At 35.5% G+C, this 27348-nt stretch overlaps 2 protein-coding genes across 3 annotated transcripts in view; one reads left to right on the top strand and one right to left on the bottom strand.

Moving 5' to 3' along the window:
- The window catches only part of LOC127850452 (nucleoporin NDC1-like), a 48832-nt gene that overhangs the window by 9724 nt on the left and 11760 nt on the right, over positions 1-27348 (top strand). For both annotated transcript variants that reach the window (XM_052383488.1, XM_052383487.1), the window contains exons 7-9: positions 133-181; positions 542-674; positions 7887-7979. In XM_052383488.1, coding sequence (XP_052239448.1) covers positions 133-181; positions 542-674; positions 7887-7979 — 275 coding nt within the window. The remainder of the gene's footprint in view (positions 1-132; positions 182-541; positions 675-7886; positions 7980-27348) is intronic.
- On the bottom strand, positions 10252-21192 carry LOC127850451 (uncharacterized). Its single transcript, XM_052383486.1, has 3 exons — positions 20733-21192; positions 12721-13838; positions 10252-12187 (listed from the first exon to the last, which is right to left on the bottom strand). Exons 1-3 carry the CDS (start codon positions 21059-21061, stop codon positions 11817-11819), a joined length of 1818 nt encoding a protein of 605 aa, XP_052239446.1. The 5' UTR covers positions 21062-21192; the 3' UTR covers positions 10252-11816.

Here is a 27348-nt window from a genome sequence, read left to right as displayed (position 1 = left end):
TGATGTTACCATGATTATTTACGGCATGTGCAATAAAATAAATAATGAAAAAAAAATTAAAACTGTACTTTCATAGGAACCTGATGAACATTTTGTCTTTTTCTAAAATGTATGCAACTTGTTTGATTGCAGGAGAAATCTTCCAGGACTTTATAGCCAGTACTCTGTCACTGAAATATGGGTAAGGAACAATGCATAGGAATACTCAAATGTACTGTTAAAATATCAATATTCAACTGCATTTTTTTCCCCCAAAAATGACAATTTTGTTTTCACTGACAGTAGCAAAGTTAACTACCATAAAAATGCTTGCCGAACTATTATTTCATTGACATTTAATTTTCTTGTTTTGTTGCAATAATACAAACCACTAACATAAGTGTACACAGAAGTCTGTCAGTGTAAGGTCTACAAATCACACTGAAAATTGTACTCTGGGTAATTAGCATTGCATTCAACTGTTGAACATGTGAACTTATAAATAAGTATTAATTGTGTTCAGTATCTTATCTAATATGACACTTTCTGTGCTGGTATTCAGGCCTGGCCCCAGACTGGACTCTTTGTATGGCCTCCTGGACGTGGGGCTGTTCTGGCAGGCCCTGCTGGTAGGGGTGTTCATACAGCTGACCTGGACCCTGGGGGCCCTGCTGTACAAGCTCTACAACACAGAGGTAGGGATTGATGTAACAGGTATTACCTGTAGCTTTAGGCTTAACAACGCAATGGTATGGCTCTATAGAATGTAAGTATCTTTCTACAATACATAGGTATTGTTTTGCTACTCCTAGGTTTGACTCTACAGCACAAAGGTATGATTTGACTCATAGGTATAACCAGCTAAATGGGTAAATGGCTTAATAACACAGATGTATGGCTCTACAACATATAACAAAGGCTCTTCTACACATAGGAATGCCGGTAATTGGCTAAAAAATGCATATGTATACCCCCACAAACGAAGTTTAGGGGGGTATATAGGAGTGAACTTGTCTGTCAGTCGGTCGGTCCATATTAAGTGTCCGCTCTTTCATTCAAGTTGTTTTCATCCAATCTTCACCAAACTTGGTCAGAAGTTGTATCTAGATGATGTCTATATCAAGTTTGAATATGGGTCATGCCGGGTCAAAAACTAGGTCACAGGGTCACTGCGTTTTAAACATTCAACATGATGTCCGCTCTCTAATTCAAGTAGTTTTCATCCAATCTTCACCAAACTTGGTAAGAAGTTTTATCTAGATGATCTCTAGGCCAAGTTTGAACATGGGCAATGCCGAGCAAAAAGCTAGGCCAAAATGTCACTTAGTTCGTTTTTTAACATTCAGCATGGTGCCGCTCTCTAATTCAAGTAGCATTCATCCTAACTTCACCAAACTTGGTCAGAAGTTTTATCTAGATGATTTTATGGCCAAGTTCGAACATTGGCCTTGCCGGGTCAAAAACTAGGTCACGGGGTCACTTAGTGCGTTTCAACATTGAGCACGGTGTACGCTCTCTAATTGAAGTAGTTTACTTCCAATCTTCACCAAACTTGGTCAGAAGTTTTATAAAGGTGATCTCTAGGCCATGTTTGAACATGGGCCATGCCGGGCCAAAAACTAGGTCATGGGGTCACTTAATGTGTTTTACACATTCTGTATGGTGTCCGCTCTCTATTTCAAGTACTTATCATTGGCTCTTCACCAAACATGGTTAGAAGTTTTAAAAAGATGATCTCTAGGCCATGTTCAAATATGGGCTGTGCTGGGCCAAAAAGTAGGTCACCGGGTCCCTTAATGCGTTTTACACATTCAGTATGGTGTCCGCTCTCTATTTCAAGTACTTATCATCAGCTCTTCACCAAACTTGGTCAGAAGTTTTATCTAGATGATCTTTAGGCCATGTACGAACATGGGCCATGCCGGGCCAAAAACGGGGTCACTTAGTGCGTTTTACACATTCAGCATGGTGTTCCCTATTTCATGTACTTTTCATCCGCTCTTCATGTGGCGGTATTCATCACATCTGTGAAAGAGCTCTAGTTCAGGATTTGCAACACATACACAAGGTCCAACAACACTGATTAAGGTTTGAACACATATAGGTATTGCTCGAAAACACAGGGGTTTTGTTTTACATCACATGTATTTATAACTCTGTGTGTTTCAGTCTTTTTTTGTTTGGTCAGTCACTGTTTCAATCAATGAGTTCATTTATCACGATTTTTCAATAAATAGGAACAATACCTGTCGCCAGGTGATAACGACACATTGACGACATAAAACACGGGCTATCCTTGTTTTACATTATAAACCCATTCATATAAAATAAAAATTAATCGTAGTTTGGCATTTCATATCAAATAGTTAGCAAAAATGATTTAACAAAACATCTTATTTAAATGTCTGTTACTGTGGCCTTCTCATATTAATAACATTATACCATCCACATATAAGTAACCTCCGTGATACTGTTGGTTTTAAACAATGCATTTTCTTCCAAAACAAATATGTTAATGTAAACAGTAAGTCCCAATCAACATTAAAACACATGTGAATGAAAAAAAAAGATGGAGTTTATGTTGCCAAAGTTAAAGATTTATTTTTAAATTGCCGTAACCATGACCTTAAGAGACGATCAAAGAACGCGAATATAGCTTTAAACTTGTTTTTGATGCAGCTTTTCTACCTTCTATGCATTCTCTAGTTAAAAGGCAGCTCGTTCTCGCGAATAAAATGTTATAAGTTACGATAATGAGTTCCCTCAAATGTAATGATTTTCGTACTTTGTAAAAATCTAAATTTCCGTGATGGGCATTTTTATGTTATTCTACATGATTCAACCTTTAGCGACATTAACATATTGTCACTTATTTTGTCAATTGCCACACAAAGTAAACTATCAGTGAAAATCTTTACAAAACCAAGTATTAATATAAGATATTAAACACAATTTAAAATTTCCGTTATTAAATTTCCGTGACCGAAATTCTAAACTCCCCCACAAATAGAATATTAAAATATTAATTAAAACAAATAAGGCTAAGCATGACGTCATTTGATGATGTCATCATCGCCATATTGTTTTATTGAACGCTCAACTTTGTGGGTATCGCCAAATAACAGTTAACCTTCTGAGATTTTTTACAAAGGTGAGTACACACATTTTACGTACTCAAATTATATTTCTTTATAGGCTAACTCTAAACACTCAGAATATCCATCTCGAGAAAGGAACGTTATGTTATTTAAAACGTTATTTTGTTCAAGGCGCGTTCGTTTGTCCATGATGTAAATGTTGTGAAGTTGCCAAATCTGCGTTACCTGTTGATCACGGATATTCTAAATCAAGTGTACTGTTATTGAAACTGAATTTATGTGTTAATTTAATTTGATTGACTAATTTTTTATTTAATTAATTTATAGAATGCACATTTTTTAAAGACCAGGTAACGAAATTATTGGGTTAAATTGTGAAAATGTGTTTGTAATAATCATTCACAGTGAACTTATTTTATTGCTTTAATTTCAAGCTTGCGGTTTGGGTGTAATAACACTTTCAAGACAATGCTATAGTTGAAATATGACTACCTACTGCAATGGAGTTGGTAATTCTACTTAAATCATGTTAAAGTTATTGAATACATGATATTCATGTACCATCGAGTACCCACGAAATATTGGTAACGGATATTTCATGAATGGTAACGGACATTTTATGTTTTCATGTTATCAGTTTCAAGAATAAAATATGGGTAAGAGTCTTGCAGAAATTCAACAAGCCTACAGAGAGAGGCAAAAGGAGAAGAATAAGGAAGAGTATCTGAGAAAGGAAAAACAAAGAAAACAGCAAAAATATGTTTCCTCTGATAAACTTTCTGAAGCAGATAGACAGGAGAGAAAAAGGAAGAACAGGGCTAATTTGAGAGCATTTTATGCAATAAAACTTGCAGCACGAGCCAGACAGATAATGAGTGTTAAAAGTGGGTATGACAGCAATGGTACCAGTGAAAGAGCAGAAAGTAGTGGTAGTCAAACAGAAAAAAGAGCTGAAGAATTACGAGGTAGAATGCTGGTGAAAATAGATTTTACGGACAGATATAATGGAAAACGGAATGCTGCTATGAAGCGGTGGAAAGGAGATAGGTCGGAAGCGCATTCTAGAATACGAATATTAGAGCAAGAAAGAGAAAAACTGAAAACAAAACTAAAATCTACACAAAGGGCTTTACAGAGACTTCAACAGGCGAGAAAAGTAAGCTCACCACATGCAGAGTTAACACCCAGCAAACAAACCGAGCAAGAAATGAATGATGCAAATCTTAATCAATTTCAAAGAGAAAAATTAAGGATACGATTACTCCTTGGAAATGTGATCACTAGCGAAATCAAACACGCAAGAAACAACATACCTAAACACAAATTGAAAACGTTGCACAGCATTGTCTCTGGAAAAATTACAAAGAAGTACAAGAACAAGTGTCTTAGCTTACTGTCCGCAAAAACGGGACTTGGCAGACGACAGCTGGGGACAGTAAATACCAAGGTGCAAACAAATAGAACATCAAAGCGCTGCAACAAGTTGGAAAAACACAAAGAAGATGTCATTACTTTCATGAAGCATGAAGATAACAGCCAAATGCAACCTGGAAAAAATGACGCAAAACGGCTTAAAAAAGGAATGTCCAAATACATATTCTGACCGATTACCTCAAAAATCTCTACTTAAAATTCAAAGCTGAACATCCTCATATTGACATTTCGTTCACAACATTCTGTAGAACACGACCCAGCTATATTTACAAAACGTCTATGACATCCAGACTGTCGTGCCTTTGTACCAAACATCAGAATGCGGCATTAACAGTAAAGGAAATAAGAAAATATGCGGAAGACGTTCCAGCAAATCCAGAAACAGTTGCAGCACAAAAACTGACTAAAGAGATCATAAAAGAAAAAAATACCAGAAGATGTCTTCGTCAGTCAATGGAAGTGAGTCGACACTGAAGAAAAGGCAAAAAAGAAGACAGTTACAAGGGTAGTTGGAAGTAAGATGACCAAAGATCAGTTTATAGAAAACTTCGAAACTCACATGATTGATTTCAAAGAGCATGTCCAGCGAGTGCACACCCAATACGAACAGTTAAAAATCTTAAAACATGAATTACCTGAGCACCATATGATAGTTCAGGTTGACTTTGCTGAATATTATTTGTGTCGATCACATGAGGAGGTACAGAGTGCATACTTCAACCATTCTTCCGTTACTCTACACCCGGCAGTTGCGTATTGGAAATCTTCTTATGGATGTATTGCACACAAAAGTTTTGTCACTGTGTCGGACACACTTGCTCACAAGTCTTCAACTGTATTGGCATTTCTGGATGATCGAATACCAGACCCTAATCTGGTTACAATACATTACTGGAGCGACTCGCCGTCCTCACAGTACCGAAACAGACATATGTTTGATGCGGTAGCGAATCATAAAGCTACATACAGATGTCGTGCTCGATGGAACTTTTTCGAAAGCGGCCACTGTAAGGGCCCCTGTGATGGTCTTGGAGGTACCACGAAGCGCATGGCCGACGAAGCAACACGTAGCGGGTGACACGCAATAAGCAATGCATTTGAGTTTTTCAACTGGGCAAAATCGTCGAGCTTAAAAAACATAACGTTTTGATACGTGTCCGATGAAAAATGCAGAGCAAAGGATCAGACAATGTCAGAACGCAAAGTGAAATCTGTCACTGGCACAATGAAGATACATGCCATTGTTGGAAATGGTGAATCAAATATACTTACTCGATATACAAGTTGCTATTGTAGCTCATGCTTGTCGGGAACAATGTGTGACTCGTGGACCCCGGCAAAAACATGCGACGGAAAGGTATTCGTCCAAACGCCTGAAAACGATTCTGAACAAGTGGTTGACAATATTCCGTACAAATGGCTGAAAAGGAGTCTGAACAAACAGCTGAAACAAACCTGAACAAACGGCTGAAAATGAATCGGCTCAAACAGCTGGAAACTTAAATGGACACAAGGCGGCAAACGAGCCTGTACCGACATCAGAATCTGAAGAAGTCAACGAATCTACGGAGTATGTCATAAACGAATTCGTCGCAGCGGTTTACCAACAGAAGTGGTACATTGGAAAAGTGATTAAAACCGATGAAGATGATATAAAGATTGATTTTATGGAAAAAAGAAAACAGCTGTTTCGTTGGCCAACACAAAAAGATAAACTTTCGGTCAAGAAAACTGATGTTTTATGTACTATTGCAGCACCAATTGCTACAGGGAAGTCAAACAGAATGTTTCAATTGGAAAACAGCACTCGCGTGAATATTCAGAACCTTTATGAACAGTATTAGATTTAGCAATAATGCTTATAATAAATTAAACTTCCGGTTTACTGGTATAAATGAATATACCTACACAATAACGGGCTAAAGTCAAAGAAGTTGAATAGTATATCAGAGGGGGTAATCACGTGACAAACAAGATGGCGACGTCCATGCCGAGGCAGGTATTTTTCGTCGTTTTATACCCTTTATTACTTGTATTATTTTTTTATGCCGCTCACTTTCCAGCCACATTAGGAAGAAAGTTACTGGCTTCTATTTCATAGTAATATTCGCTCCATATCTTGACTTTACTCGGTGCGAAATTTTTTAGCGGGATGACCTAATGAGGGCTCCATTTAGAAAATTTGTGGGGAGTCAAGTCAAGATATTAAGCGAATTTAAATACGAAATAAACGCTAATCACCTTTTTACTGATATGGCTGGAAAGTGAGCCTCATTGAAAAAAATAAACAGAAGTAATAAAAGGTATAAAACGGCGAAAAATAATTGTCTCTGTATGTACGTTGTCATCTTGACGTGACTTTCTTGACATGTGATTACCCCCTCTGGTATATGCGATCACAGAAATGTCAGTGACGATAAAATATCCGTTACTTGTAACATATATAACGTTTCAGGCATGTTGGGAGATTGGGATTTATACTTCCATTGTGTTTATTTCATTGCAATGGTTTATAAAGAATGCTAGCACTTTTGTGTGTGCATAAATTATAGTATGTAAATATTGTAAAACTGCAAAGGAACAGTTTGTGTGGTCTAAATGCTCAGTTAACACTATTTTTCACAAGTAGTATATGTCACACTTAAGATATATTATGTATAGATAATGCCATTATCATGCATTTTTGCATGTTTAGTGCGATAGCTTTGTATCGGCTATTGTTAAATGTTTGCTTCACGCAATACATTTTTCAATGTTTATTAAATTTCCGTTACTCTATAGTGTTGTTTAAATTTATTGACGTGCACTTATATAGGAAACAGAACGAATAAACATCTGTAATTAGTGGTTGACCTAAGTACTTAATATGATTATTTTGTAATTTACATTATATCGAAATCAACACAACACGTTTTATACAAAATACAAAACTTGTGTTCAGTACATATTGAAAAAAATGAGACAACACAATTTTTCTTTCTTCATTTGTCCATTGAAATTTTCGTGAGATAAAAAAGAAACACTTCACTGACGGTCTCTACGAACAGATAAGCATCTTCAGAATGAGGTACAGTTAATTTTAAAATCCTCTGTACATTATACAGTCGTTTATATTCTGCATATTTGACAATTAAACAAAGTAACAGAAATTTAGATTAGGCTCTGTTGAATAATATACATTGGCACAAACAAACCATCATATCTAAAAAAGTATAATAGATATGCATGTAAAACTTCGCATGTACGTGTGTGATGGATTTGGCTCCTCAATAAACATATCAAAAACGCATGCGTAAATAGTAAAAAAATTGTCAATTGTACGCCCCTGGTGTTTCTATTTATTGAAAAAACGTGTATATATGTTCCAAATTTCAGGGCTATGAATTCCCAATCAGCACAATGTTTGAGACGTTCCAGAACAAGTGTCTGGTTGATGCCCTCACCTGCACCAAGCTTCCTCTCCTGCAGGTAGGGAGGGCCGTTCTTTGTATACGAAAATTTTGTTATAGCTTTCCTCTAATTGTTTTAATAGATTTCAATACTTACAACACTAGTTAACTAAAATTATGTGTGTTATATTCAATTCACACATACACGTTTTGGCATACAAGATTTCATTTTCTGTCTGCAGTGATACATGTACATTTGATTGCAAAAGTTGTTAACGCCCATTTGTGATTCATTCTGGGGTAAGTCTAGGTTCTGTTTGCCTTCAATCATTGGCTTGACCGTTCCAGGTCGGTGATCCCTGTTTTAATCATTTTATATTTTAAGTTTGTATTCTGTTATACAAGATTTGGATAAGAACGAGAATGTTTCTCCTGATATAGTTTATAGAGTTGCTATAACAATTTTCCTAGCAATTAAATATTTATTTCATGAAGTACCGTAATTACTCTTAAGTTTTTGGAACACTTAAAAATAATTTTTATAAATCCGAAAATTTAGATTCAAAATATATTAAAAAAATAAAAATGTCCTTAAATTTACAGACAAATAATTCAGGTTTTTGAGCTTTAAGAGACACTAAAAATATTGCATTGACAATCACATACAGGTGTGTAATGTATAAAGTGTCAATTATTTCACCAAATAATAGCACGTGCTTGTTAAATACCACGCCGTATAGTAGTACATGTATGTACTACTGTATTTGTTTCACTGTAAGCTGTTGGGTGAAACCATTGTTTATTGCCAGTATTCATAGTAATTTACCAAATAACAAAAAGGTGATGGTTTGTTGCCTTAAACCATTAGTCTGTCAGGTATTATGACCTTAATCCGGTTGTTAAAACGCATGAGTGAAGTGTCACAAGATAATCGCAGTAGGGCAGAATTCTGGCAAAATAGTTTTGCAAGATAAACTTTCCGAAAATTTAGCGTCATTAATTATGGATGAAAACCTGTGTGTCCGAAAATATAGGGTCACGAAATATAATTATTTTGGAGAAAAACTGTGGTGTTCCGAAAACTTGGAGTAATTACAGTACGTTTTATTCTCAACTCAGTCTGAGGTAAGTGACTTAGGTCCCATTAGTTAGATTGTGTGCACAATTTCTAATTCATGATTTAGTACATTTATGAGTGTTGTAATTTCAATATTTTAATAATCTTTTCTATATTAAAATTTACTAAGATGGTTTCATTGTTGGTTAATTAAATAAGAATAATAACATAAAGCTTATCTTGATTTTATTGATACTTTTAACTCTCTGGCAAGCAATCAGTTTTGTAAATTGGTAAATAAAACACTAACAAATGAAAATTAAGTTTCTTATCACAAGTTAAATGTTTCAATTACTTCTACCTTAATAGCCCACTGAACCAAAGATATCTGTTTTGTGAGTTAAAAAGAGTGCCATTTATCAAAACTAATCCTTGTTTAAAAAAAAAAGAATTTGAGTCATTAAATAGGTAATTATTTATACCGTGCCATAGGCGGAGGTATATTGTTTTGGCATTGTCTGTCCATCCGTCCGTCCGTCTTTCCGTCCGTCCGGCACTTTTGTTTCCGGAGCCATATCTGGGAAGTGCTTTGGTGGATTACATTGAAACTTGGTATGAGTATATATATGGATAAGAGGATGATGCACGCCAAATGGCATTGTACACCATCAGTTAATAACGGAGTTATGGCCCTTTGTATCTTGAAAAAATGCTTTTTTTAGTGTCAAATATAACACTTTTGTGTCCAGAAGCATATTGGCGGGGGATATCAATTTAACAAATTTGCTTGTTAGTCCCCTACCGGTTTCACCAGAGGGGACTTAAGGTTTTCGCTCTGTGAGTCTGTCACACTTTTCTGAATCCTGCGATATATTAAAAAGTTCTAAATATTTTTTCATGAAACTTGGAACATGGATAGATGGCAATATGGACATTATGCACGTCATTTCATTTTGTTTTTACGTCTTGAATTCTGGTTGCTATGGCAACAAAAAGACTAGAAATACTGCTGAAAATGGTGGTTTTCTGGATCCTGCGATAACTTTAAAAGTTCTTAATATTTTTTCATGAAACTTGGAACATGGATAGATGGCAATCTGGACATTATGCACGTCATTTCATTTTGTTCCTACGTCAAAAATTATGTTTGCTATGGTAACAAATATATGTATTTTTTAATCTGAAAATGTTGCAATTTCTGACAATGGTGGAGCTTATATTGCTTGACAATAGTCTTGTTGTTTATAAGATTTGTCCACAGTATACCTGGACCATGTTGAAGATAATACAATCGGATATTGAATCTTTTTATTACATTCCAAATAATTAGACCATTGTTATGATCAAACACATTCAAACACCATGTTACATAACAACTTGATGTTATTATGCCCCCAAAGGTAGGCATATAGTGATCGCACTGGCCGTCAGTCTGTCCGTCACACTTTTTTGAAAAATGCTCATAACTTCTTTGTCGCTTCAGATGTAACCTTCATATTTGATATGCATGTGAATATGGACAAGGCATTACCATACGCACACACATTTTTACCCCTTTGACCTTGACCTTGAACTTAGGGTCGACGTTTCGGTTTCAAACTCTGCATATAGGTTTCGAAAATGCTCATAACTTCTATGTCGCTTCAGATGTAACCTTCATATTTGGTATGCATGTGTATATGGACAAGGTCTTTCCATAAGCACACAAATTTTTACCCCTTTCACCTTGACCTTGAACTTAGGGTCCGCGTTTAGGTTTCTAAATCTGCATTTAGGTTTTGAAAAATGCTCAAAACTTCTATGTCCCTTCAGATGTAACCTTCATATTTGGTATGCATGTGTATAATGACAAGGTTTTTCCATACGCACACACATTTTAACCCCTTTCACCTTGACCTTGAACTTAGGGCCCGCGTTTAGGTTTCAAAATCTGCATTTAGATTTCGAAAAATGCTCATAAGAAGTACCTTCATATTTTGTTTGCATGTGTATATAGACAAGGCCTTTCCATACGCATACAAATTTTGACCCCTGTGGCCATGGCCTTGAAGTTGGGTGGGCATTTAGGTTTCAAAATTTTGTTCTGTTATTTAGCTGTCTTATACATAACTATCAAAGCGTTTTTCAGGGGCATATGTCATCCTATGTAGACAGCTCTTGTAGTTTACTAAATTACTGAAATAATAATTTAAAAAAAAATGAACAATACTTGACATACTGACTCAATGAATATTTATAAGTGTAAATAACAATACATAATAATAACAACACATCTAAATACATTCACATCATAAACACTATCATAATATAATATGTATAAAAATAATTAAATAATTCTCTCAAACAAAATCATTTGAATTGATAATTCTGAAATTTTTTAACAATGCTTTTAAACCTAGTTTCTATTAAAAAATAATAAGTTTTGTGACCAAATTTCTATTAACATTTCATAATGATATAGGTATGGTAAAGACTGGTTTCGTTGAAAAATGTGTTCTAGTTTCATACAGGGGATATTGAATATGTCCTATTCCAACAATCACTGTGTCGTATGTGATACAGTGTATGCAAACTGTAACATTGTTTTACATGACAACTGTACATATGAGCGTGTAAATTATTATAAATTAACCCTTTAAGTGCTGGAACCAAATTTTGAAGGCCTTTGCAAACAATTTGGATCCTGATGAGAAGCCACAGAACGTGGCGTCTCATCAGGATCCAAACTGTTTGCTATTCTGATAGTATTCTTTGAAAAAAAATGAAGAAAATGCTTATTTTAGAAATTCAGCAGACAACATTTTAGCAGACGACAAATTTCCCAGCATGCAAAGGGTTAACATCCTCCACCTCCACCAGTCACTGTGCCTCATACACTCTAATGTCATCCCTCTCCCACATTCCCACAATGAGTGAGCCTCTGTGCTTACTGTAGTAGACTGAACGCGGGTTAGTCACACCATCCCTGGCTGTGACCACCTCTGTCAGTCTCTTTCTTCCATCCATGTCCACCTGGATGATTGTGTTTGACTGGACTCCACATACCAGAACTTGTCCTAAGTCTGTCACATGGATACCCGGGAGGCAGAAGAAGGCAGAATTCCCGCCCAGTGCAGGATCAGTGAGTGTGGAGATCACTCTACCATCCCTGGAATGTGTTACCAGCTGATTACTGGCCGCATTGGCTACGTATATCCTGGCTCCATCAGGACTCACTGCACAGTTCTTGTCTGTGATATGGAAGACAATTATGAGGAGTTGTTATTTATATATGGAAATGATGTGATCATGATATCAAAAGTAGTAATGTTCTTGTTATGTTATAAAATCACCCTTTGGTGAAGTTTAATTTAGCACATACAAAAGATGTATATTTAATTAAAGAACATGTATACATTTACACGAAAGAACCCTTGTGACATTGAGAAAGTAAATGTCAACTATAAAGATCAGTTGTATTGTGAATGCAATTTATTCAGATTCTTTATTTAGATTTTTTGTTCACATGATTAACTTCGGTAATAATTATTAAATGCATCTATGTCTAAGTTCATTTAGGAAATTGATCTCTTATTATGATAAATGCGTTTTTTATGACATTTTGGAATTAAGTTTAACTTGTTAAGCTGGTTATTTACAAAACACACCTTTGTTTTATAAAATTGCTGGTTTATGACGCTTAATACTTTTTTATTACAATAACAGTAGAAGCATGAGTCTTAAACATTTTGATAATTAGAATTATGATATTGATAATTATTACCTATCCTTGAACCTGATGAATATTCATACATCTTGCTCACCAGTCTTCCATCCACAGTGTAGTGATACAGAGCCATACCATTTGTAATGTACAGGTTACCCTTGTGATGGGCAATACCCCAGCAGCGATGTTGGAGCTCCAGTATCCTGTCGATTACCAGCTGACCATTGGTCACCCTGATGAAGAGGACTTTAGAGACAAAACACACAGTTACAGCCACCAGACTGGAATCAATACTGCAGATGGACATTGGATGACCAGGCAAGTCACAGTGGGCCATTACCTTGTAGGTCTGATCCAGCAGCTTCACATTATCGTTCCAGTGGTCTGTGATGATGAGTTCACCAGCAGCTTTCTCACAGATACCTGTTATATAGCATTCAAGAGCATCATTCATCGTTTTCACTCTATACTTCTTGCTACTCTTCACTCTGATGACTTGGTTTGGATCACATATCACTGATGGTTGGTTCACATCACTTGGTTGGCGTTGTAGGCTGAATACTGTGTTGCAAGCTTTAGACATTTCTTGTCTGGTGACTGTTTTGTGTGTTGTGCTTTCAGCAGTTTGTAATTGTTTCACTTTGCTGAGTATTTGTCCCAATCCTGTGAGGGTGGAAAGTGCATGTTGTATGGTTGTGTCAGGATTAAAGGATAGTGTCATCTTATTCTTTGTTGTCATGGCTTTTAAAACTGCGTCTGTCTTAAGGGACTGGTCATGGCAATTTTTGTACTTGATATAGCTCAGTGCTTCACTTGTGTCTTTTCTTCCGCACCAATCTTCTGTTAAGCATGTTATATTTTTGATAGACGTCGTGCAGTGTTCAATGTCTGTTTTGATAGATGTCCTCATGGAAGCCAGCATTGTGTCCAAGGCCAGCCTAGTATTGATCTCCAATTGATCCAATGACTTAGTAATTTTCTTTCGTAAAGCATCGATTTCATCTAGAATTTTGTTGTACGATTTCTCAAGAGATTTCATATTTTCCTCAAAGTCATCTTTCATTTGTATCAACTGCCGGTGTTGTGTATCAACAGTTTCTGACAACTGCCTGAAGTCTCCTTTTTGAAGGAGGTCTTTCACTTTGTCAGCTATTAGTACAATATAACTGCATTTCCTGCAAAAACAAAACGTCTATTATACCTCATGTTTGTTTTTTCCAAGCATTGTTGATGCTTTTAAACGTTCAAATTATTTTGAATTATATTATTTAGTTGAATGAAATATCTTTAAAGACATATATTTTGCTTTAATTTTTAAACTAAAGAATGTTAATGAGCTTCAAACATAATATTTAAACATTAACCCTTTGCATGCTGGGAAATTTGTCGTCTGCTAAAATGTCGTCTGCTAAATTTCTAAAATTAGCATTTTCTTCAATTTTTTTTTCAAAGAATACTATCAGAATAGCAAACAGTTTGGATCCTGATGACACATTCTGTGGCGTCTCATCTGGATCCAAACTGTTTGCACAGGCCTTCAAAATTCGGTTCCCGCACTGAAAGAGTTAAACATTAATCAGGACAGAAGGGCACAAAGTACTGAATGCTTTATAACAGAGACACCATCATGCAGAAAATAAAGGTCACTTTTGGTTGAATAACAATTTTAAATCCCAAGTGATCATCATGATAATTTCATTGTATCGCCCTCTTTGAAGAGCAACATGATTATTATTGTATTGCCCTCTTTGAAGAGCAATGTGATTATTATTGTATCGCCCTCTTTGAAGAGCAACGTGATTATTATTGTATTGCCCTCTTTCAAGAGCAACATGATTATTATTGTATTGCCCTCTTTGAAGAGCAACATGATTATTATTGTATTGCCCTCTTTGAAGAGCAACATGATTATTATTGTATCGCCCTCTTTGAAGAGCATCGTGATTATTATTGTATCGCCCTCTTTGAAGAGCATCGTGATTATTATTGTATCGCCCTCTTTGAAGAGCATCGTGATTATTATTGTATCGCCCTCTTTGAAGAGCAAAAGGTATGTTACTCTTCAGCTCTCTTAGGATGGACCATCCATTTCTGCGCCATACTTATAGAATGCTTTGACCTGCAACTGTGCAAATGGGTATGAGTGTTTCCTTGAAAGAAAAGGAATACACTTATCCATTTTAAGTTGAAAGTCACTGGGTCTTGTCACAATAAATTTGTATCTGCACAGAAGCTTGAGAATGCTTTGATCTATGTTCATGCAAACTGATATATTGGTTTACTGAATGAAGGGGAAATACCTATTGCTTTTCAGGTCACACATGTCAAAGGTCAAGGTCACATTGTTTTGGAACAGACGATTTGCTTCAGCACTATATTTTTATAACACTCTTACCTATGATCATGCAAATTGGTTTAGGAAAAGAAGACATATTTTGATTTTGATATCGTCAAGGAAAAAGTAAAGATCATAGGAGCTTTTTTCAAGACATTGGTTTCAGTATGACATCTAGAGGACACCGCGACCTGTGATTATATACCAGTAAATTGGTATGATGGTTACTGATGTAAGAATGACATATATTAATTTTGACCCCATCTTGTCAAAATGTCAATTTAAAAGGTGCTTGTATCAGGAAATTCATTTCCGCACAATATCTTGAGAACATTTTGATCTATTGTCAAAGAATTGGTATATTGGTTATTAGGGTATGAATGAAGAGGCCTATTAAGTTTGAGGTCAAAGGGTCAAAAATTAAGGTCCCCGGGTTAATTATTGTGCCATTTGTTTGCTTCATTTGTTTTTAATAGTGAACACTTTGACATATGATCATCTGTAATTTGTTGGTTACTTGGGGGACATGAATGATGCTTGTTAATTTTGAGTTTAACGGGTGAAAATCCTAAGTCACATGTGTTTGTAACATGCAAATTGCTTATATATGTAAATAAATAAATATATATAAATAAGTATATATAAATAAATATATCAATATCAATATATATATATATATATATATATATATATATATATATATATATATATATATACCGTATATGTCCTTATTGACGCTCATGCCCTATTAGACGCGCAGACCGTCTTATCTGGGGTTGATCGGAATTTATCGGAACCATAAGATAAGATTTATGTAGCCCATAATCCATTAAAGAGTGACACATAACATCTGAAAACATTGTTTCTGCGGCCATTTTGTTTGCAACACGGTGACACCGTAATTTGCTGAGATCAGGATATAGAGAATACTAGGTTAGCGTTGAATACAGAAAAGTTAATGTTGCGAGGCCTAGAACGCCGGGAGCGCGAGCCTTGGCGAGCGCTTTCGGTGTTTGAGCCGAGCAACATAAACTTCTCTGTATTCAACGCTAATCCTAGTATTCTATTTATCCCATTTGATTTTTTTTCAACGTAACATTTAACATAAATAGATCTAAAAACTTTAACAATAATTTTAATTCAGTCTTAAAAGCGCTTAAAATCTAACGAATGTAACCATGCATAGTGATATAAATATATTTGTCCTGGTACGCAAAATAGTCTTAAACAAATTTACACACAAACTGTAAAACAAGTAAAAATATCACCATATGCCTCGATTCAATTTTACGCAGTATGCGAATTGTAACACATTACGACCGCGAAAAGAAGATTTTACTTTACTATAATTCATTTTATTTTCGAAAGAAAATGATCAAAATCCAATATGGCGGCGATTGCTCCCGACAAAATGATGTCGATGTCAACATACGTGTACACCATCTACGACCTTGACAATTTCAGTGAGTAAACAGACAATTGCAGAGACTGACACTTTATTTGACTTAATATACAGGGCAATACGTTCCGACGCCGGACGACGAATTGAAGGACGCGCAGAACGTGGTTTTTTTATAATGTTATGGGTATGCCGTGTGTGATCCGATGCATCAATGGTGCCCATGTTAAAATCATTTACCCGAGAACAGGGAACGACAAAAGTAAAAACAAAAACCAAAACACGCTCGAACTAGTATCTTAGCTTTAATTATCCTTTAAAATCCATCTAATAATCAGTTTAACTCAATAATTTACGATTTTGCATCTAGGGTCTTTAATAATTATTTTAGCATAGTTAAATAAAGACCCTTATGCCATCCTATCACTATATTCAAATGAGTTTACAAACTCAATAAACTTTCTTCTTTGTCACACGCTACGTCAGGTACTCTATGTAAATTACTGCTGTTAAAATGAACTGGAGCAGTTTATCAAATAATAGCTGTTAGTAAACTTGGTTGCATTTGCAGATTTCTGCATACAAACATAATTATGTTTAACTTGCACAATATTTTTTTGTCTATGGTAAATGCCCTTATTGTACAAGAAAATAATTTAATATATAAATTCACAAAGAATGGAAAACATTCCATTACACAACAGATAAATGAGTGGATAATACCCGTGTACAAAATGGGACGTTCCGAATTCTAGTGTGATGCTATTTTTACCATCTTATACTTTACACAGCTCTATGCCTAATGTGAATTAAATTGGAAAGCAAATATTGCAGATTATTTATGAATTGTGCGATATTCATTTTGTATGGCGTGTTATACATTCTTAAATGTCAAAAGTATATGCATGGATTATAAACAATGCACATAACATGAAATAAGGAAAATGTGATAAATTGACATATCAAATAAGTTGATATACAGTAGATGTACATGTGAAAAAAGTCGCGTTTATAACAAATCGTCAAAAACATTTTGGGGGAAAATGATGCAATAAGTATGTCATTTTATGACGCTATCAATCAGCTGATTCATCATTATACGGATGTTGAAAATTATGTCATATGACTAGATTTAAAGGTTGAAGGTTGTATAATTTTGAAGCTAAAGTTTTCTCGACTTTATTTATTATGAAAAATCATTCAGTGGTAAAGTAAAAAGTAGTCCGTGCACGCGACATGTATATCCCACAAGGTTGAATACAGGCTAGTATATTCCATAAAGTGTTATACCGTCAATTTCGCTTTGAAAATGGGATAAAAAGGTGCGCAGTGTGCTTTTTTCTAATTAAAACGAAAAATTGTGCATCATTTTTGTAATTCAATGCGCACCATTTCGCAATGCGATGCCCGTTGTTTAAATCTTAAATAAGATAAACTACTCTTACACAAATTATATGTTTGCTCTTCGACTTATGAGATTGGTCATGAAAAAAAATCGAGGTATATCGATCCCCGCATCGTTGCGGTATTGTTTGTATAAGTTTTTGTTGTCATGAAAACTTGTTGATTTACAACACAAAACGTCTTATTTGAACTGACGCAAATTAATTTAATCATATTTCTAAGCTTCGGTTTGCCTTATTTTGATAATTTAATCCAAAGTTAAATGTTAGCAAGTGTTTTTTACTGGAATTGTAAACAAAAAGTCAGGTAAAGTCTTCCAAATATTTGCGCTCTGTGTAAATTGATAGTTTGACGTCATCAAAGGAAAGCCGCTTCCTGTCTGAGCAATAAAGCGACAATTTCTCGCCAACAAAATTGGCTTCCTTTGTCTAGCAATCAACATGCAGAACCAATCGCGTGTTTGTTCCTCAATGGCAATCGTCCAATTAAATAATAGCACGTGCATAGCTCCGCCTTCTAATCTTTTGCAGAGAACGGAGGTGGAGTTTAACGGTTAATTGAGCAAGTGTTTTACACAAGTTGAGTTCCGATTCGCCGAAATTACTCGGCCCTAAGCATTGAAACAACGAATATTTTCCAATCTCTGCGTAAATATGCTAATGTGCGAGTATACTACGTAGGTTACAAACCAACACAAATAATAACTATTGTCGTCAGCACAGGTGACGATTTCGTAAAATTGGACATTGCGATGTAATGGGTCTGCAGCAGACTGTCATACGATTGGATTAAACAATGTTGTAAGCGGCAGGTAATGAAAATGTTACACTGTTCAAATATGAGGAATAGGTAATAGTGGTTCGAATTAAACGCTCAGGGATCTTGAAAAAACACGCGCAGTGCGCGTCAATAAGGACATTTACGGTATATATGCTGGTTCAATGGACAAAGAATGACCCATAACAGGTTTTTATTCCCACTTTTTGGGAAGATAGCCCATGGCTTTGGAATTGGGAATTTTATCGGCATTTTCATGAAATTGGAAAAATAAATTCATTAGCCTTTTTTTCCACATGAAAAGTCCAATGATAAGGGAAATACTAAATTTGATATAACTCTTTATAATCATTCAAATTAAAAGAACAAAATCATATAATACTTTGTTAGATGTAATTGAATTGAAATTGAGATAAAATACGCATTAAACTTCTTTCTAAAAAAAAAAAAAAAAAACATTTTTTTTTTTGGAAATTGGGAATTTTTTGCCACATTTTGGGAAAAAAGTATACTTTTTGGGATTGGGAACATAGCCGAATTTTGGCTATAAAATCGGGCCAAAAAAAAACCTGCATTATGGTTTTCAAACCAACAGGTCAAGGTCTTAGACATGACTTTGCTTGATACATGCAAACATCTCTTGTTTCATGAGTGATGCAGTGAACAAAAATCACTAATTTACCCAAAACTATGTTTTTTCTTTATTTATGATTAATTCATTTTAAACTATCAACAAGGATTTCACTAGGTTCGTTGTTGAGAATGTTCTGTCTGATGTCAAAATAATGAGGTTATTTCACAGTGTATGATTCTGGGATTGTTCAGTATCTTTAATACGGGAGACGGAAAACTACAGCGGGCGAGGCATGGTATGGTATTGCGCAAGGGAGGGTTAGGGTTAGGGTTTGGGTTAGTGTTAGGGGTCGGGTTAGGGTTTGGGTTAGCCTAAACCCAACCCTAACCCTAACCCGACCCCTAACCCTAACCCTTAACCTAACCCTTTTTTGGGGTTATCACCCCTGACCATGCCTCGCCCGTTGTAGTTTTCCGTCTCCCCTTTAATACATAGTAACTGTCTTAATGGGGGAACCATAAAAATGTTGATACAGTAAAAAAGTGCAAATAATTCCTAAATATTTTATCATGTTTTAAAGCCTAGTGGTTGGGTGGCATTCAACAGTCCATTTGTCTGTCATTCTGCTTCAGGAGTTTTTTCAGATATTTACCTGATTTTTGGTGTGTGATGTCTCCCTGCATGACTTACAGATCAAGTTCAAATTTCGTTAAGGTCCATTGATTTTTGGCAAAATTCGGTGCCTTGAACTTAGAAATTTTTACTAGAATAACAGTTTTCTGGACTTTTTCTAAACGCTTGCAGATACCAAATTGATTTTGGTGTGTGAGTCTACCTACATGACTTATAGATAAAGTTCGAGTTTCGTTCCAGTCCATTGAAATATGCGGGCCTTGGTCTTAAAACAACTGTCTATAATATTTCTGATTTTTTCCCCAAATTCAGATTCTTAATTGATGTTTTGTGTATCAGTCTACCTTCATGATTTTCAGAACAAGGTTGAGTTTTGTTCTGAGTCATTGATATTTGACAGTTTCTGGCCTTGGAAAATTCTTTAAAATAACAGTTTCCCAGACTGTTTTCCTTATCACTCTAATATTGACCTGATTTTGGAATTATAGATCATATTTGAATTTTGTATATGTTTATAACGCTAATTACAGGTTCATACTAGCGAGTATTGGTACATCACATGCTCATCTTTGAACTCGTAGGTCAAAGTACAACCTTGTAGTAACTTTCTGTCAAATAAATTAAGCATTTAAGATTATTTAAAATGCAGTGCAAACATATATAACTGTAATTTATACTATACAGCATGGTATTTTATAAGCGCGTGCTATTACCAGTAGTGGTTGATACAATTGACGCTATTTTCGGACACTTCAATTTTCGACTCTTAGTTTTCGGACACCTGTATTTTGTGAATATTTTTCGTATCTAAGTTTTCGGACACAAATTTTTTATATATATTTTTTTTAAGTTTCCGAAAACATAGAGTAATTACGGTATGAAAGATGGTAAAAGTTTGTTTTGACATGTGCAAAAAAGATATTGATAAAAAGTCCACCTGCACTTACAGATGATTGTGTACATGGCAGACATGACATATCAGCTGACTGTGGTCCTCACAAAATATTGTCAGTTTTTCTTTCTTGTGCTCCTGACATTTTTCTTGTTCAGCCACATTAGTCTCAGGCCATTTGCTGATGTTTTCCTTGCTCAAAATTGCATGCTTCTTGAACAGATAGTTATGAGGCTCCACACATTTGTTACAGTAACATTTAGAACATTCTTCACAGTAAAATTCAGCCTCTGTGTTTCTGTCATTTTCCTGACAGGTGAAACAAGAGAAGTCGAAGAACAAGTCTGATCCTCTGTGAATAGAACTCTCAAATTTGGAAGCCATGTTTGCCAGTTTTGCCACTATTTGTAACTTCTTTTGTTGTTAACTTTAACTTTGAAACTTTAAATTTGCTGATCAACTCATGTCATGTGAGATAAGGTCATGTGACTGCTTATCGTGTCCTACTTAAAGTGTACAGATACCATATTGATAACCAATATCAAGGGGTTTATCAGCCAACACATTTAAATATGTACAGTATGATTTGGTTTTTATATTGTCTTATTAAAAATCAAAAACAGAAATCATTTTATACGGAACAAGGCAACAATTATCTAAAATGTCCATATCAAGTGTGAGTGTTGAAGGATGCATGGTTAAGTTAGTAGACCATGTGAGAGATCTTGGTGTTACAATGACCAACATTCTTAACCTTGACCTTCACATCATGAAGAAGTGTCAAATTGCCCAAATGCAATTGCATAATTTAAAAGCTATACGCAAACATTTGACACAGAAGTCAGCGGAGGTGTTAGTGCATGGTCTTGTAAACTCCCATATTGACTTTTGCAATGGTTTATTCACCGATCTACCAGCTTACCAAATACAAAAGCTTCAGCAGACTCAAAATCATGCTGCAAGAGTGGTCCTGAATGCGTCATTTGATCAACCAAGTGCTGAACTCTTGAAACAACTCCACTGGCTACCAGTGAATGCTAGAATCATGTACAAAGTCTTGGTCATGGTCTTTCGTGTTGTCCATGGTTATGCTCCTGGTTACTTGCAAGAAATGTTTGTCCCAGCAAGCAGTCGGTATAGACTTCGATAACAAAGTGACTGTAATCTTGTTATTCCCAGGAGGCGAATTAAGATGGCGGATAGATCTTTAGCTGTTGTTGGCCCGAAGTGGTCGAACAATCTACCAAGCTACTTAAAAATCATTGACAGTTCGGGCTGTTTTAGATCAAGACTTAAAACTCATTTGTTCATTCTTTTTCACAGATTACCAATGTGCAGTGTTTGTGAAATAATAATTTTTGCGCTATATAAGTGACCTGTATTTGTATTTGTATATATTTGTATAAAGGACACTTTACATATTCTACTGAATTTGATTAGTCTCATCATTAGTCTATTCTATACTCAAACTTCAGGGAGCTAAATAGTTGTTTTTGTAAAATGTTTAGGTAGCTTGAACCCAAAATGGAGTAAAATAATTACACACTCTGACATTCAGGGCTGAAAAAATAATCAGACACCTGTTGGAGGGTAACTGCTAAAATTAACATTCAAATTATTATTTCATCTTATTTTCTCTGGTTACCGCGTACTGAGCGATTAATGAAACAACTAACAGAATTGCTTTATTAATGCAAAGGATGCAACCATAAATAATTTACTTTTAAGTATTAATTTAATTCCTGTTGAATCCATGTCAAACTTGTTTATTTACAGCGTGTTTAACCACGCACAGCAGATAGTTTCCAACACAATAACATTCAATTAGGTGTTTGTGGTTGTTTTTTTATTCATAACTATTTTAAACTTTGTTTGTCCTGAAAGTTTAAATAAGATTTTAGATATTTTTGTGATTGTGTTTACCATTGTTCCACGAAAAAACATATATATATATATATATATATATATATATATATATATATATATATATATATATATATATATATATATATATATATATATATATATATATATATAATATGTCTTTCTTGGCTATAGTTTGGACATCAGAAAATTGTGGCACTCATCTAGAAACAGTAATCATTAAAATTAACATGATAATTTACTAAATAGTATTTACATTTAAGTTCTTCTATTAAAATTTCTCAAGGTGGACGAGTTTCAATTGCTAGTTTATCAATTCAACAATTTTATCTAGGAAATGATTTCCAATATAAAAGTGCATACACATCTATAAGTATTTCTATAGGTTTAATAAAGATTTTAAATGTTTGTAGGTTTCACATCTACGAGAATTAAATAAAGTTTTTCGCCAGTTTTGTGTTTGACAATCAATCAATGTTTGCTTAAATGAGAAAAAAAAAATTGTTATATATCCTCGTTGATGAAAATACCGTTATGAACTTTAGATCATAGGAAGGGAGACAACTTGTTTATTTACAGGTTTAAAAATTGAGCTGCTTATGTCTCCTTACATTGTGTAGATGTTGCAGTTTAAGTTTTTGTAAGGTCATTCATGATTGACTCTCACGCATGCAGGTTAATGTGAATACAAAGCTTTTAAATCTTGACATTGTTCATTCCTATTTCACCATTTTAAAACATAGTTGTAAATAGTGTATCAATATTCAGACTATCAAAGGCCTTATAAAGCACAAGCATAAAACATAAAATCTTCATCCAGGTATACCTTCAAGAATATAGATTTTTACCACGCTTTGATGAGTAAAAAATGTGTCTCTAAATTAATATACGTTACAAAATCCAGCTTAGTATTCTTTTGTACATATCAGCCCAACTGCATCTTTTATGTGCAATAGTAGAGAATATTGTTTACGTTATATTCAGTAATGATATACCCATGTGATTTGAATACTGCTTGTATATAATTTGGCTATAAAGTTTTGGTCCCTTGCAGCTTGTCACATTTAAGTTTTCAAATATTTTATGTTATTTCATTCTTGGTGTGTCTCTGATTTCAAAATGTGATCTTGTTCATTGTAATTTTTGCTCAACTCTGTGATTATTGCCTTAGCTAGGTTAATTCTCATTAACTCTTTCAGTGCGGGAACGGAATTTTGAAGGCCTTTGCAAACAGTTTGGATCCAGATGAGACGCCACAGAACGTGGCGTCTCATCTGGATCGAAACTGTTTGCTATTCTGATAGTATTCTTTGATAAAAAATCGAAGAAAATGCTAATTTTTGAAATTCAGCAGACGATATTTTAGCAGACGACATATTTCCCAGCATGCAAAGGGTTAAAAGGAAGGTTTTTGCAATAATTCCAAGCAACTGCATGTAGAGAAGGAGTATACTTACTTTTCATGTAATGACTGGTTTTAATCAATTTGCAAAATAACTTTTACTCAATAAAATTAACTTTTTAACTCAAATGATCGGGGATATATTGTTTTGGGCCTTTCTGTCTGTCATTTTATGTGTGTGTCCCAAAACTTTAACCTTGGTCATAACTTTTGCAATATTGAAGATAGCATTTTGATATTTGACATGCTTATGTATCTCATGGAGCTGCACATTTTCAGTGGTGAAAGGTCAAGGTCATCATTCAAGGTCAAAGGTCTTTTTTTTCTAAAATAGCTGCCGTACGGCTTCAAAGCGCAGTAGGGGGCATTATGTTTCACAAACACAGTTCTTGTTTTTTCATTAATGACAGCACATAAAGTCTTTGAGACGTCATCATTTAGTGTTTTCGATCCGACATGTGTTGAAAATTAAAAATACAACATCCCAGAAAAAGACAATATACATAACTAGGCATGTAGGGTGTTAACAAGTGATGCAAATCTTTCAATTATACCTAAACAAAGTTGCCAGTTTCAATACAGCTTTGCTGAAGAAGCTTTCTACAGGCATTGTCAAGTGTAAGCTACAGACAGCGTAATACACTCTTATAATAATTTGTACATCTTAATAAAACCTCTGGAAAAATATTAATTGCAAGATTAATACAGTGGCATGGTAGTTTTTAGCTACCCTGATTGCTCAGGTGAGCTTTTGTGACCGGTCTTTGTCCGTCGTCCGTCTGTTAACATTTGTTCGTAAACACTCTAGAGGGCACATTTCTTTTCCAATCTTCATGAAACTTGGTCAGAAGCTTTGTTCCAATGATGTCTCGGTCAAGTTCGAAACTGGGTCATGCCGGGTCAAAAACCTTGTAGACACTGTAGGAGTCACATTTCATGCCCAATATTCAAGAAACTTTGTCAAAAGTATGTCTTAATGATATGTTGGTTGAGTTCAAAAGTGGTTCTGGTCCGTTGAAAAACATGGCCGCAAGTTGGCGGGGCAGTTTTCCTTATTTGGCTATAGAGATACCTTGTAAACACTCTAGAGGCCACATTTTTTGTCTGATCTTCATTAAACTTGGTCAGAACATTTGTCCCAATAATATCTCAAACGAGTTTAAAACTAGGTCATTCTGGGTCAAAAACTAGGTCACTAGGTCAAAACAAAGAAAAACCGTGTAAACACTGTAGAAGTCACATTTCATGCCCAATCTTTATGTAACTTTGTCAAAATGTTTGTCTTAATGATATGTTGGTTGAGTTCAAAAGTGGTTCTGGTCCGTTGAAAAACATGGCCGCCAGTGGTCGGGGCAGTTTTCCTTATTTGGCTATAAAGAAACCTTGTAAAAGTCACAATTTTTGCCCAATCATCATGAAAGTTGGTGAAAACATTGGTTTTATTGATATCTCGGAAGAGTTCGAAAATGGTCCAGATTGGTGAAAAAGCATGGCTGCCAGTGGGCGGGGCATTTTTCTCTATATCTATATAGTGAAAACATGTGAACACTCTAGAAGTCACATTTTTGGCAGATTTTCATGAAATTTGGTCAGAACATTTGTTTCCTTGATACGAGAGTTGAGTTCAAAAATGGTTCCGGTCAGTTGAATAACATGGGGGCAGTTTTCTTATATTTATATAGTAAAAAAAAGCTTGTGAACACTCTAGAAGTCACATTTTTTGCCCAATCATCATGAAACTTGGTGAAAAGATTGGTTTTATATATATCTCAGATGAGTTCGCAAAAGGTCCCGAACGGTAAAAAAACATGGCCACCAGGGGGGTGGGGCAGTTTTCCTTATGTGAATAGAGAGAAACCTTGTGATGGAAAACTATAGAAGTCACTATTTTTGCTTAATCATCATGAAACTTAGTCAATACATTGGTTTTATTGATTTCCAAGTTTCCAAGTTTATTTATTTCAAGCTCCTTTCATGCATAACATGACAGTGTGACAAGTTGGAAAATGGCTCAGATCAGTGAAACACACTTTTTAGCTCACGTTTTAGGATTGGTCTTTGTCCGCCGTCTGTCCATCCACATTTGGTTTGTAAACACTCTAGCATTCACACTTCTCAAGCATTGTTTATGAAAGTTGCTGAAATATCTCAGTCAAGTTTGATAATGAGCAAAATCACATAATTAATGCCATAATTATTGCCCTTAGATTGTCCAAATTTTCATTATATTATACAAAATCCTTGTAAACACTCTAGAGGTCACAATTTTGTTTCAGATTTTATAAATCTTGGTCAAAATATTTATTGTTGTAAGCAAAGTTTGATGTTTGGTTAGGGGGGTCAACTCAAAATATAGGTCACCAGGTCAAATCTTACAAAAACAAAAACACTCCATACGCCAGAGTTTTGGTTCAATAATGATGAAACTTGATCAGGATGTTTGTCTGGACAATATCTAGGTCAAGTTTGACGTTAGGTAAAGATTGAATGAACCGACTCCTTTTCAGGTGAGCCCTCTTTTTTTTATTTTAAACAGTTAATGGTGGCATTCTGCAAGTCTTGTTAACCCAGCCCCTCCCTGTGTACACTTCAGGCCCTTGGTTTCCAGGATCTGACAAAGCTATCCCAGCATTCCTATGTGTTAACTCAGCCCCTCTTTTTGTACACTTCAGGCTCTGGGTTTCCTGGACCTGACCAAGCTATCCCAGCAGTCCTATGTGTTAACTCAGCCCCTCTTTGTGTACACTTGAAGGCTCTGGGTATCCAGGGCCAGACCATGCTATCCCAGCATTCCTATGTGTTAACTCAGCCCCTCTTTGTGTACACTTCAGGCTCTGGGTTTCCAAGATCTGACCAAGCTATCTATCCCAGCATTCCTATGTGAAACTCAGCCCCTCTTTGTGTATACTTCAGGCTATGGGTTTCCAGGACCTGACCAAGCTATCCCAGCATTCCTATGTGTTAACTCAGCCCCTCTTTGTGTACACCTCAGGCTCTGGGTATCCAGGACCAGACCATGCTATCCCAGCATTCCCATGTGTTAACTCAGCCCCTCTTTGTGTATACTTCAGGCTCTGGGTTTCCTGGACCTGACCAAGCTATCCCAGCATTCCTATGTGTTAACTCAGCCCCTCTTTGTGTACACTTCAGGCTCTGGGTTTCCAAGATCTGACCAAGTTATCCCAGCATTCCTATGTGTTAACTCAGCCCCTCTTTGTGTATACTTCAGGCTCTGGGTTTCCAGGATCTGACCAAGCTATCCCAGCATTCCCAATCTTTTAACTCAGCCCCTCTTTGTGTATACTTCAGGCTATGGGTTTCCAGGACCTGACCAAGCTATCCCAGCATTCCCATGTGTTAACTCAGCCCCTCTTTGTGTATACTT

The sequence above is a fragment of the Dreissena polymorpha genome, chromosome 11, assembly GCF_020536995.1.
Source record: "Dreissena polymorpha isolate Duluth1 chromosome 11, UMN_Dpol_1.0, whole genome shotgun sequence".
NCBI classification, from domain to species: Eukaryota; Metazoa; Mollusca; class Bivalvia; order Myida; family Dreissenidae; genus Dreissena; species Dreissena polymorpha.
The sequence above is the reverse complement of the archived record's forward strand: the minus strand, read 5'-3'. Positions and strand labels throughout refer to the sequence as shown.

Bases quoted from the DNA above. Each gene is read 5' to 3' on its own strand.
- LOC127850451 (XM_052383486.1), bottom strand. From the start codon at position 21,061: ATGGCTTCCAAATTTGAGAGTTCTATTCACAGAGGATCAGACTTGTTC. The intron at 13,839-20,732 runs GTAAGTGCAGGT...TTGTTTTTGCAG, and splicing joins TGCCATGTACACAATCATCT to GAAATGCAGTTATATTGTAC. The intron at 12,188-12,720 runs GTAATAATTATC...TCCATATCACAG, and splicing joins TTCATCAGGTTCAAGGATAG to ACAAGAACTGTGCAGTGAGT.